The sequence below is a fragment of the Topomyia yanbarensis genome, chromosome 2, assembly GCF_030247195.1.
Source record: "Topomyia yanbarensis strain Yona2022 chromosome 2, ASM3024719v1, whole genome shotgun sequence".
NCBI lineage: Eukaryota > Metazoa > Arthropoda > Insecta > Diptera > Culicidae > Topomyia > Topomyia yanbarensis.
The window spans coordinates 56099216-56112417 of record NC_080671.1 but is presented as its reverse complement, the minus strand read 5'-3'; the positions used below and the strand labels follow the sequence as shown (position 1 = coordinate 56112417).

Genomic DNA, 13202 nt, shown 5'->3' with positions numbered 1-13202 from the left:
CGTCGACATTACTGAAATTTCTTTCTCATTTTAATTTTTTGTCCCCTCAGTTCCCGATCCGCGGGCGGGTCGAACTGCTTTCCTGCAAATCCATCTCCTTTATCCTGCTCCGATATGGCGTATATATTAGCTAGTCCCCTTTCAGTCCCCAAAACGCCACCGCTTGATTGCGAATACTCGACCGGATTCTTGAGTGTTTACACTCTTGCATTCTTCTGTGAAATTTCTCATTTCTGCTTAATTTACCAGATAACAAAAGTTTCTCCAGCTCGTTTGGAAATTAAACGTTTTTGTTAGGTCGTTAATTTCTTTTGAGTGTCGCTACCCCCTCTTTCTGTTATTTTTTGGTTTGCTCGCTTTGAATACTCGCCGGCTTCACACTGATTTTTCCTCCGGACCCCAACGCACAGGGTGGGTAGGCCTTATTGGGAATGTCGAATGAAAAACGCCTCTCATCAATTTCCTTCCGCTTGTTGTAGCCGTTTTTGTTGCTGGATGTTTTTCCCTTGCATCTTACGTTGCCACCCATCAAAGATATGCTCGCTGCGGTAGTAATAAGCTGGAGCAAGAGGCCACCCCAAGCCGCTGTCCAACATTTGGGAGATTCAGTGGGGAAAATACTCGCGAAATTAGTTTGTTCGTGCAGCGTACTTTTTTTTTGTTGGAAATGTTTCCTCGCCTGCGGATGTCGGTGTACGTAGGACGGTGTCTGGAAATGAGATTATCGAATAATAATCGCACAGTTTTGCTTTCGATGTGATTATTTTGGTTTGTTATGCTTATAGATATTAGGGTTATTCATTTCATTTTTGTGTTAAAATCATCTTTTACTATATGTTGAGGTCGACTATCGAACCCAGATCGGTAGCTAATCGAATGTCTTAGCAGGGTTCTTCAACGTGTATATTTATTTAGTTTAATCTATTTTAACAAGCAACGGCATATTTGGATGCAGGGTTTGCATTACAATTTTTTCATGTTCATGTTGTATAATTTAAATGCCAGTGAGATAATCAATATGTTTTTGATGATACAATTTTATAATTTCATAAGAAAGTTATTAAAATTATTTTATCTGTTCCTGCTTCCGTTGAAATCGGAAAGAACAAAATTATACTTTGGGAGCTGTTAAAATGCATTTTCAAAAATAAGCGGAGACCGTTACGGAATTCGAAAGCTACAATGGGACTAATTTGATGCAATAAAATAAGCACAAATTTCGGCAATCAATGAGTAACAACGTTTCACTACTTTAACCTAGAAAGTGGCTGGGATGCTACCACGAATCAATCAATCACCTACGGTGGCGCATATGAATAATTAATAAGCTGTTTACTTCCAACACTGGAATACATACCACGTAGGTCCTTTACAGGCAATAGTTATACTCTTCCTCCCCCAACCGAGCGTTGGAGCACGTTCCCCAGGCACGTCGTCAATTCATTAAGTAATTAAACACCGCCAGTGTTCATAGCGTTCACTTATTCAAGAGTGAAGCACAAAATTAAATTTGCATTGCCCACCCCACTGTCCACAAACCGTATGCCACGAATCACATTTTCATTAGTTCGAGCGGTAAATTAACCCTAATACCGTTGACAGGTCGGATATTGAATTTGTTTCCATTTGCAATCATTCGGATCTTTCCGTTTGGTTTATATTATCTAATAAAGGGAGTCCATTAATAACTTTCTCGGTTCAGCAGCTGCATCGCTGAACTATAATACTCTAATACAGTTAAAATTAAGGTGCACACTAATAACATTTATATACACGCAGGAATTTATTTATGTATCGATAACATACTTTTCCATCTGTCTCTCGTTTCTTCTGCTGTAAATTTTATGCATTGGACATATTCAGTGTATCCACTCATTGGGTCGTATGAATAAAAACTAGCATGTGCTCAGATAGTAGTAAATGCTCGAAAGCAAAGTAAAGTCTTAAAAGTAAAGTAAACGGTATGAATAAAAACGATCAAAGCATGCGCTATATTCGAAAAAGTAAAAGCTAGCGTTTGCTTCAATTCAAGCTGTAAAGCATTCCCAATTCGTTGTGTTCGTGATCGTCGTGAGGAATTTCTTGTATATTTCCGGGTAAAAACGAAAAATGGAATCAGGAAACCCAACGCTCGGTGAATATCTGGACGAAAACAACATTCAGATGGACCAAATAGATGCAAATAGTACGGTAAAATCACAACCAGTTAAGCGTGTGGATGATACTTTTTTCGCTCTTTGTTTGCAAAAACACGGATCGGTTTTGTTTCAAAAAGGGCAAACTCCCGTTTTGAAATCAATGAAAAAGAAAGCTGTTCAAGTAGTTGTTGAGCACATTTCAAGGAAGAAAGGTGTTTTGCTCACCGAACAGCAAGTTCTGAAGAAGCTGAACAACTTAAAGAACCGGGTGAAAGTGAAATCCGACGGAAAGGCGACTGGAAATAAAAAAATAGATTTAAATCGTGGTGAAAAGATCATCTATGACCTTCTCGGAGCTGCTGAAAATCCAGCAATATCCAAAATTCATTGTAAGTACCATGCTCACGGAATAATTCGCCCGCATAGTTACTTTTATTATTGATGGTTTTAAATAGATGGTGTATCTATTGAAACGTGCAAGAAAGCCGTAAGCTATTCCGAATCCAATGCAAGCGATTCTGGTTCTTCGAGCCCAGGAGAAGGGACTTCACAAGACAAACGAAACTTACCATCTGAGGCATCCACGAGTTCCAAAGCCTATAGAAGCGGTCGACAAAGAAAATCGATGCTATCGAAAGGATCCATTCCAACAAAACACCAGGTATAGTGAATCTTTTTTTTTTAATTTCGATTATAGAGGTTTTAACCTTAACGTCATTCGCCTCTTCGGGTTGGAAAAATCTCTTATGAAAAATTTCTAACATTATGTGCGGGGTCGGGACTCGAACCCAGGTGCGCTGCATACAAGGCAATCGATTTACCAACTACGCTACGCCCACCCCCTATAGTGAAACTTCTAAATCAGCAAATAATCAATCACTTAAAAACAAGTCATAAACTCAAATCTATATTAATTCCCATTTCAGGGGTATTTTGAGACGACAGAAACGGCTACTTTGAGCACACCTGATTTGCAGCGCCTCGTGCTTGTGAAGCAGTTGAATTACTTTACTGAGCAAACTGAATTGACAAAAAAGATAGAAAAGGTGCTGTTGAAAGCTGATCAGGTGTTGAGATCACAAATCTCCAATCAAGAAGATGATTCCAGTTTTCTGGAACCATTCATTCTGAGGGAGTAAATAGTGAATGCGACAATCATCGATCAGATGATGACTACAAAAAGCAAAACCACCAACTGGATACAGATACAGACGATTCTATTTAATCTTATTAATTAACGATAATTTTTATACACATAATCGAATTTCTTTTTCTACATGCAGGCTACGCAACAACTTAGAAATTAGCCATTGGAATTTAACTAAAATTGGATTAAAAAACTACGCACAGAAATATATTGAAATAAGTTATGATATATTTATGTAATATGGCGTTTACAATTGAAATAAATATGTTGTAATAGCATTACGTCGTGCTTGACCTCTTTTTTTTATCATTGTTATTTATTTCATCAAGCATTGGAACATGTATATTTCTATTACTTGTGGGTCGAACCTCTTTAAATTCTTCATCCTTTAAATATTTGGCTATATTGTGCAACACAAAACAAGACAGAATCATGCTTGGAATACGACGTGTATTAACTCGTACTTTCGATTGCAGGAATGGAAACCTCCGCTTGACCTGACCAAACACTCGTTCTATTATGACTCGTTCACTGCTATGAATTTTATTGTTCCGTTGTTGTTGGGGGGTATTGGGATTTTTGTATAGAGTCATGACCCAAGGAGCAATTCCATAGCCATCATCACCTAGCAATAAGGCTTCGGCAGGATTCTCATGCATTACCTGAAACACTGATGAATTTTTCAATATTCTAGAATCGTGTACAGATCCTGGCCATGTATAATCAATACTGGTGAACAATTCGTTTGCATCACATGTAGCTTGTATATTGAACGATTTTAAACCTTTTCTATTCGCATATTCATCTGCATGTTCATATGGACTTTGAATAATGACATGAGTGCAGTCCAATGCTCCTATTGAGTCCGGAAATTTGAACTTTCTACGCCATATATTCTTAGCCGCATCCATATCTTCTTTCGTAACCGGAAATTTAATCCAATCAGAAGATTTTGATGCAATTTTTTGGCATACGTTCCAAATAGTTTTGCTGACAGTCGTTTGGTGTATTCCAATATCTTCCCCAACACCAACCTAGAAATATGCACATATTTCATAAATTTAACGTTCTTAGATGTATAACAAAAAGCTGTTTTATTATTCCAAAACAAAACTGTTTACCTGGAATCCGGGATCTCCAACATATGGAAGAAAAATTTGCATCTTTTGGAAATTACTTAAAGTACCGCCTCTAGTTTCATGAGATGAACCGAGAAAATGAGAAGCTAACCATTCGACATTATTTTCTGTAAACCTGTATAAGTGCTTAAAACTGCCTAATTCATTGCTACGCCGTGTTCTATATATTTTACGACGTCGAACACTAAAATCCATAAACATGGCCATTTTTGTGATGGATCACCAGTATGTTGTGTTCTTATTGTTTCCAAGAAGCAACGGTTACTAGATGGATTTTCATAGGACGCACGAAAAAATAGCCTACTTAGCACAACTACTTTAAATATGTATGAAATTTTGAAAATGTTGGTTGCTGCGAAAAACACATATTTCATTGACATAAATGGTTACACGCAAGATGTTAGAAAAAATTAGAAAAATAACTGTAAATTCACTGTAACTGTAAACTAACACAAACTAATTCTTTATAAAATGCATATGGGTCATTCCACGCGAAATGATCGAATAATGGGCAAATTTCAAATAGGCCTTTGTGTATTTAAACCTATTTTGTAGAACTTGTTCATCTATGGTCAATATGAAACCTGTTTTAATCCACCTATCGGTGCAATTGTGCCTTTCTCATTTCTGCATGATCGATTATTTTCAATATTTATTATTATTTTTCGAGATTTCATCAAATTTCGACGTTTTATGCGTTTTAAAGACACTTTCTCTCGATACCTATGCCGGTTTGTGAACCAATTAGCTCTCAGTTTGGTTACGATACAAGTGAGCCATTTAATTCTCCGCTTCTTCGCGAGCTAGTCGATGTAGTCCTCGGCGGTAGATCAAGCCTCCATAACGAGCCAACCAGTAGGTGCCGAGGTCTGTCGTCAATTTTCACTACAAGAAAATATTCTCAGAAGATAACTTTTGAAAAAGAAACTTAGAGAATTTCATTTAAAATATTAGGCACATTTTGTCGACCATATAAAATTTTTCAAATTTTAATAAAATATTTCGGGGAGGTTGTGTTTCGTTGGTCACAATAAATCCGTGGTCACTGGGCCAGCTTAATATAGACCCCTAGAAATTTTGTTATATTTGTAAATATTGTCAGTAAATGTCTAAATGTGAAATAAAGGTCATAGCTTCCATGTTTACATGTTTGAAGGATGTTTATTTCATGTTTAGTAGTCTTCGGTTGGTGCCCGTCAGTATTTATTTATTTATTTATTTATTTATTTATTTATTTATTGATTTATTTATTTATTTATTTGTTTATTTATTTGCTTGTTATTTCATTTATTTACTTGTTATTTATTTATTTATTTGTTAATTTGCTTGTTATTTATTTATTTCCCTGCTATTTATTTATTTATTCCATATTGATTTATTTACACTATTATTTTCTCAATTATTATATTATATGTCTGATAGTTTATTTACATTTTTTGTTCATTTGTTTGTTTTGTGAAAATTATACAATGTAAAGGTTATGCATGAAACCAATCCGATCTAAAAATTCAAACAAACTTTTTTATCGGGGCACCAACCCATACATGTTTGTAAATAATGTTTTGCTTTTGCTACGCGATATACGAGAAGAGGTCATCGATCGCGAGTGGAGATGGTTTCCGGGGGCACGGGGAAATAAAAAGGGCTTCCCGCGCCGAAAACGGGATCAATTAAGAAAGTTCGGTCCGAGGAGTGATGTCCCGCGGCAGCGTTGTCCCTTCGTGATACTGGGATAGTGCGTTTCACTAGTGATACGGTAAATTGTAGTGGGATCTGAAAGATCCGAAGCACGATCCGCCAGAATCACTACACGATTGTCAATTTCTGGCCGGATCAATCGAGTGGGGTCAAAGTGTAGTGTTCCGCTGGCAAAGGCCTAGGAAAAACTTTTCCCCAAGTGCGAGTGCGACATTGTGGTCAAATGACGCCATTACGGGAGACGGCTGATGCGAAGTTTATATTAAACCAGCTGTAAACCCCACTCGATAGTGCAAAGACGCGCGCGAAAAGATTGTGTGCACAGTGTACCACTCCCGGACCATCTTTCGGAAACGCAGGCCACCGTTACACGGCCGAGTTGCCGCCACAACTGGATCTCGACCGACGGAAGTACCCGGTCTAAATACCCTGTCAGCTGTACTTGGTCCTGTTCCCGATCGTCACCCAGTCCCCGGAAAGCCAGAAGCAGCAAGTCGACCAACGTTCGTCCCGGCCGCAACGATTTTCTGCACGTTAAGAATAAAAGTTTACTATGCGCAAGTATTTTTGTTTTCTGTTTAAATAAATGTAAGGTCTTGTCTATATGAGCTGTTTTCTATAATTATGTGATGTCCTTGAGTTAATTTAGTCCGCTAGTTTGTTTTTATAAATTTGCCCAGAGACCACGTATTGAGGGAAGAAAGTCCACTAAGTGAAATTCTCCTGGAGACCGCAGAAAACGACCCAAATGCTCGTGTTGAAGTGTACCGTAAACCGTAGTTAAAGTGTCAGTCCGCGTAGAGTTCGTAAGATAGTCGTATCAATTGGCGCCCAACGCAAAATCAAGAAAAAGTGATTTGCTTTCTAGACCAAAAGTAAATCCCCTTTTCGAACGGTCTCCCGGAGAAATTTCAGTAAACTAACGTTCACTTCAATAATCGCGAAGTCGTCGGATTGATAAGTGTCCCAAAATCATTTCATTGGAAAGAGTGTTAGTGAATTTTCCGATTTTTGCGAGTGATGATAAACTGTACAATAGCACCATCGCTCACAGTGTGTGGATGCTGAATGTAATCAGACAACTCGGTGAGTTACACCCTTTACATTTCGTTGCATTATCCCGCTATATACACATCGTGACTGCACCACCGAACCATAGAACTCTAGCAACCTTGCAACTTACCCGCCGGTTACCCGCCACACCAGCAGCAGCTCACGCGATCACGCAGAACAGTGTCTCGTGCCCTTTCTTGTACAGACCGCGCTAAAGGTAAGACGTGTACTCCGTTGTACGGGGCAAGGACATAACAAAATGGCTGGTTACTTGGCGGCGAAAACGGCACATTAGCGATCCTGCCAGGCTGCTGAAAATTCAGCAGGTTCAACTGGAAGATTTTTCACTGCCGGGAATACAGTTATTTTGTTTCCGGGGATTTAGTTTTTTGATTGTGAGTGAGTTTTATTGAACAGAATACGTTCCGGCGTGTTAAAATTCTGAGAAAAGGCCAGGCGACTGAAAAACAAGAACCAGCCACATTTTTCATTTGTTAGTGGAACAGAAATGACAAAAAGAATGTTGTGCAATGGTATCAGATTCAACAAATAAAACGCGTAATTGTCGGATCAGCTAATCGCTCGCTTCAAAGTGGTAGAGCTAAATTTCCAAATTCATCTCAAGACTGGGTGTTCAATATTTTTTGTAGATTTACGCAAACTGTGAAAAGAGCCGTGTAACGAAACATTTGGCATAAAAAAATGTGCAATTTTAGTGAAATTGATATTGCAAGGAAAGGTAACTAGGTAGCGGTTCGGAACGACCGCCATTTGAGATTTGGTAGCGGATCGGGACGACCGCGATTGGCTACCCCTGTAGCTGAACGAGTTTGTGAATTTGATCATCGGTAGCGGATCGGAACGACCGCGTTATTCACAATTGCTAGTATAACTCGGTAGCGGATCGGAACGACCGCGTTTTGAGACTTGGTAGCGGATCGGGACGACCGCGTTTTATAAATTTCCTAGCTTGGGAGCGGATCATGACGACCGCGCAGGAAATAACATGGTAGCGGCTCGGGACGACCGCACATAAAAGTATGGTCGCGGATCGGGACGACCGCCATCAAAAGATTTGACTGACAGTATTAAGTTAGAAAAATATTTTGCTTTGTACATGAATGCCATTGCAAAAAAAAAACAAACTAGCAAAGATTGGTAATCATTCTAGTATCGGTATAACCTTTTGTAGCTTATTTCTGTAATCGCACTGAATACATATGTACAGCACTAACATCAATCTTCCACAGAATTTTTATACCTTATCCGATATTTTTATAGAATAACGTGAGATATTAACAAGCATCGTATCAACCAAAATGTCGTCTGGAGGAAAGTATGTTCGTGCCCCCGATTTCCAAAGTGAGTCAGAAGAGTTCAATGATGATACGTTGGTTGATGATACGATAACTTGAAACAGGAGGCAAATGAACCAACGATTGCTTTCCATGCCCGATTGATGGAAAAGGTCCGCCTCTGTGGTTATAGCAGTGTTGATCAGGACCAGTTTATTCGGGCCCAGTTGTTGAAAGGAATGCGAAACAAAGAGCTGGTGAAAGCGTCACGGACATTTGGGTACGAAACTCTTTTCATCGTCCAATCAGCAACTCGTGAGGAAGCATACGCAGCAGAAACAGCTCAGACGGAGCATCCACACGCACTCGTGGTAGCTCGGAACCACCAACCCACTCCCGTCAAAACACAGCCATGGAAGCGGAAACTCAAAGCAACTGGTGATAGGTGGACGCAATCAAAGCGCCGTAGGAATGATAGTACAAACCGAGGATTGGGACGTAGATCACGCTGCCCGAAATGCAATCGCCTGTTTCACAAATTTGGATCGTGTCCGGCAGTCAACAACAATTGCAACACCTGTGGCGAGAGGGGACATTTCGCTGTAGTATACCGGAAAAAAACTACCAACCACCTTCAAATCGAACAGCACCGTTCATCAAGATGGTTGGATGCCGAAGATGACAAAAAGGTAAACTCAGAAACCGAATGAGTATTGAATTTTGTACATTAGCTTTTTTTTAACTGAAATTAAATACATTGTAATAGCTTCCGAATTCTAAAACTGTTTTATTAACGTCACACTTCCAGGCAATAAATACAATCTCGTTGGCAGATACATTGATCGATTGTCGCGTGGGATCTTCGAATCCAATTCGTTTCCTGATCGACTCAGGGGCGGATGTTAACACGATTGGTGGAGACGATTGGGCGAATTTGAAACACGAGTTCCAATCAGGCAATGCCAAACTGGAACCCATCCAACTGTCAAACGGCAGTGATTTGCGATCTTATGTGTCCAGCAAACATATTTCAGTTACCCACGCTTTCAAGGCGAAAATTGAAGTAGTGGGTTGCTACAAACCATCAATCGAGGCTGTGTTTTATGTCATTGATCAAGGTTCTCGTTCCCTACTGGGTCGTTCCACTGCAAGTGATTTGAGGTTGCTGGAAGTCGGTATAAACGTTAACAGCTGTGAAAAAATGGAGCAACCCACAAAGTTCCCTAAGGTACCAGGTGTACTAGTGAAATTCAGCATCGATACGTCAATACCACCGACAAAAAACGCGTACTACAACGTCCCTGCAGCTTACAGGGAAAGCGCGAGGGCGAGGCTTTCAGAGATGGAAGTCCGAGGAATCATTGAGCGTGTTACATCGGCCCCTAACTGGATTAGCGGAATGTCGGCAGTAGCTAAAGACAAACATGATTTCCGGCTAGTCGTGAACATGCGAGCCCCTAACCGCGCAATTAAAAGAGAGTATTATCGCTTGCCGTCACTGGACGAAATGAGAGTTAAGCTTCACGGGGCAAAATATTTTTCGAAGCTTGATTTGTCAAACGCATTTTACCATTTAGAACTCCATGAGCAGTCCAGAGATCTTACGACATTTTTGTCTGAAAATGGTATGTTCCGGTTTACCCGTTTAATGTTCGGGGTAAATTGCGCCCCGGAAATCTTCCAACGGGAGATGTCAAGAATTCTCAGAGAAGTGGATAACATTATAGTGTACATCGACGACATCCTTATGTTTGCGGACAGTTTAGATCAACTCCGCAAAACGGTGTCTCGCGTGTTGAGAATTCTAAGAGCGAACAACCTGACCGTGAATCCCGATAAATGCCAATTTGATAAGAGTCGGATTAAGTGGCTAGGTCACGAGCTCGACGAAAATGGATTCAACATCGATGAGGAAAAAATTAAAGATATTCGGAGATTTAGACAGCCGAACACCGTGTCCGAGCTACGAAGTTTTTTGGGGCTAGCTTCTTTCGTAAGTCCTTATATTCAAGGTTTTTCAAACATCGCGAGTCCATTGTGGGCACTTACTAACAGCTATAATACGTGGGTCTGGGGTCAGGAGCATTCAAAAGCCTTTCAACAGCTGAAAGATCAAATCGTTCAGTGCACAACATCTCTTGGTTATTTTACAGAACAAGATAGAACCATATTATACACCGACGCCTCCCCGCATGCTCTGGGCGCCGTTCTCGTTCAGGAAAATAACACTAAACCCCTGCGAATCATAAGTTTTGCATCGAAAGCTTTAACAACAACCGAGAAAAAGTATCCTCAAAACCAACGCGAAGCTCTCGCTGCTGTGTGGGCTGTGGAACACTTCGCATATTTTCTGCTAGGACGGCCCTTCGTACTTCGTACTGATTCGCAAGGTTTCACGTTTATATTAAACAGATCGCGAGAGGATTCCAAACGAGCATTAAACCGGGCGGACGGATGGGCTCTTAGACTCAGCCCGTATCGCTTTCAAGTGGAGTATGTACGAGGAAGAGAAAATATAGCAGATCCGTCATCGCGACTTTATGAGTAGACGACCCATTCGACGAGAGTGTTAGTCCCTGGGAGATTGCTTCTCTTGAAATAAATAAAATTGGGTTTCTAACAGAAAAAGAAATAGAAAACGCCACAGCCAAGGACACGCAGCTTACAGAGGTAGTAGATGCCCTTGAAACGGATGTTTGGCCAAAGCACCTGAAACAATTTAAAGTACTGTGCGGTGACTTGACCATGCGGGAAGGAATTTTGGTTAAAACAGGCTGCGCGGTTATACCTGAGAGTCTTCGCGAGAAAACGCTTGCGGTTGCACATGAGGGCCATCCATCGTCTGCTAAATTTAAAAGCATTTTAAGAGAGCGTGTTTGGTGGCCCGGTATGACCAAAGACGCAGAGGCATGGGTGAAGTCCTGCTCGATTTGCGCAACAAATGGAAGACCTGAAAAGCCCACCCCCATGACCCGTGTTTTCGCTCCAGAAACAGATTGGGACACTATAGGTTTGGATTTTAACGGACCCTACTCTAAGTTTGGAGGTATCTCGATTTTGGTCATTGTGGACTATCGTTCCAGATACATAATAGCTAAACCAGTAAGATCCACGAGTTTCGAACACACCCGAAAGATTTTGGAGGAAGTTTTCGAGAAGGAAGGCTTTCCAAAAAATATGAAATCAGACAATGGCCCCCCTTTTAACGGGGATGAGTACAAACGGTACTGTCTTGAGCGCGGAATCAATATCACCTTTTCTACTCCATTGTATCCTCAACAGAACGGTTTAGCAGAGAGCTGCATGAAGTTGGTGAACAAGGCAATGAGTGCTGCATCTGCAAGTGGAACAAGCTACGGAGAAGAGTTAAATGCAGCGGTTCAAGCGTATAACGCCGCTAACCACTCCGTCACAGGGATACCGCCAGAGGAAGTAATGACGGGTCGAAAAATTAAACGTGGGCTTCCTCTAATATGCCGTGGAAAGGCGTCATTCGACGATAACCTGCTTAACGCAAGAGACCTTAAATCGAAAAGTGAAGCTAAGAAACGTGAAGATGTTAAACGGGGCGCTCGTCAATGTCGCATTATACCAGGAGACACGGTTATTGTAGAACGCCTGCCTCGGGCGAAAGCAGAATCACGATTCGATCCACGCAAGTATACGGTAACGGAAGAATGAAATGGGATGCTAGTTTTGAGCGATGAAAACGGGCAGGTTTTAAAAAGGCACGTCTCACAGATCAAGAAAGTTTATGATTGGAGGCAGCCCGGAGAACATATCCATTCTGAAACTCCTGTAGACAGTAACACTGATCCGATATCCCCAAAATCGCGGGCAGAAATTCCGCAATCTGATTGTTTTGAGCGTCCAGTTCGAGTAAAAAGGAGACCTGGTTATTTGGAGAACTATGTAAGAGTTGTAAAGCAAAATAAATAGAATAAAACATGCCTTGTTTATTACTAAATTACTACAAAAATAAATAATTTCAATTAAGAATAGTTGATCCCTAGGTTTCCCTTTTTTTTGAAGGGGGGTGATGTGTGGATGCTGAATGTAATCAGACAACTCGGTGAGTTACACCCTTTACATTTCGTTGCATTATCCCGCTATATACACATCGTGACTGCACCACCGAACCATAGAACTCTAGCAACCTTGAAACTTACCCGCCGGTTACCCGCCACACCAGCAGCAGCTCACGCGATCACGCAGAACAGTGTCTCGTGCCCTTTCTTGTACAGACCGCGCTAAAGGTAAGACGTGTACTCCGTTGTACGGGGCAAGGACATAACAAAATGGCTGGTTCCTTGGCGGCGAAAACGGCACACACAGTAACAGAACGGAGTCACAAAGTAGAAAGCTAGGTAGAAATTGTCTTCAAGTGATCAAAACAAAATGCGAAAACAGTGTTGAAACGGGTACGGTAGGCCAGTGAATTGTCGCCACCAATTCATATTTGTTATGTATTATGTAAATTGTTGTTTGTTGTTATGTAAATTGATGTTGTAATATTTTCAGTATAGGGTGAAGTGTCATATTGTTGGTAGTGTAATTTTTTAATGTAAATTTTTTTTTTCGTCAAACCAAAAGAAAATGGCTGCTAGCCGAATTACTTTTGATCAAGCAAGTGCAATGATTGATGAGTGGTATTATGGGATGAGGGTTGATTATTTGCAAGATGACGAGCTCGACCATGAATTGGTGTCTCGTTCTGTTGTGTTGACCGAAG

The 13202-nt window shown here is 40.7% G+C and overlaps 1 protein-coding gene and 1 pseudogene across 1 annotated transcript; one reads left to right on the top strand and one right to left on the bottom strand.

Annotated features, from left to right (window-relative positions):
- Positions 1–3532: 3532 nt before the first annotated feature.
- On the bottom strand, positions 3533–5048 carry LOC131679481 (putative nuclease HARBI1; annotated as a pseudogene).
- A 3465-nt stretch (positions 5049–8513) lies between these two features.
- LOC131679480 (uncharacterized) lies at positions 8514–12151 on the top strand. Its single transcript, XM_058960210.1, has 4 exons — positions 8514–8537; positions 8596–9159; positions 9279–10463; positions 11753–12151. Exons 1-4 carry the CDS (start codon positions 8514–8516, stop codon positions 12149–12151), a joined length of 2172 nt encoding a protein of 723 aa, XP_058816193.1.
- Positions 12152–13202: the final 1051 nt, after the last annotated feature.

Bases quoted from the DNA above. Each gene is read 5' to 3' on its own strand.
- LOC131679480 (XM_058960210.1), top strand. From the start codon at position 8,514: ATGTTCGTGCCCCCGATTTCCAAA. The intron at 8,538-8,595 runs GTGAGTCAGAAG...AACTTGAAACAG, and splicing joins TCGTGCCCCCGATTTCCAAA to GAGGCAAATGAACCAACGAT. The intron at 9,160-9,278 runs GTAAACTCAGAA...TCACACTTCCAG, and splicing joins ATGCCGAAGATGACAAAAAG to GCAATAAATACAATCTCGTT.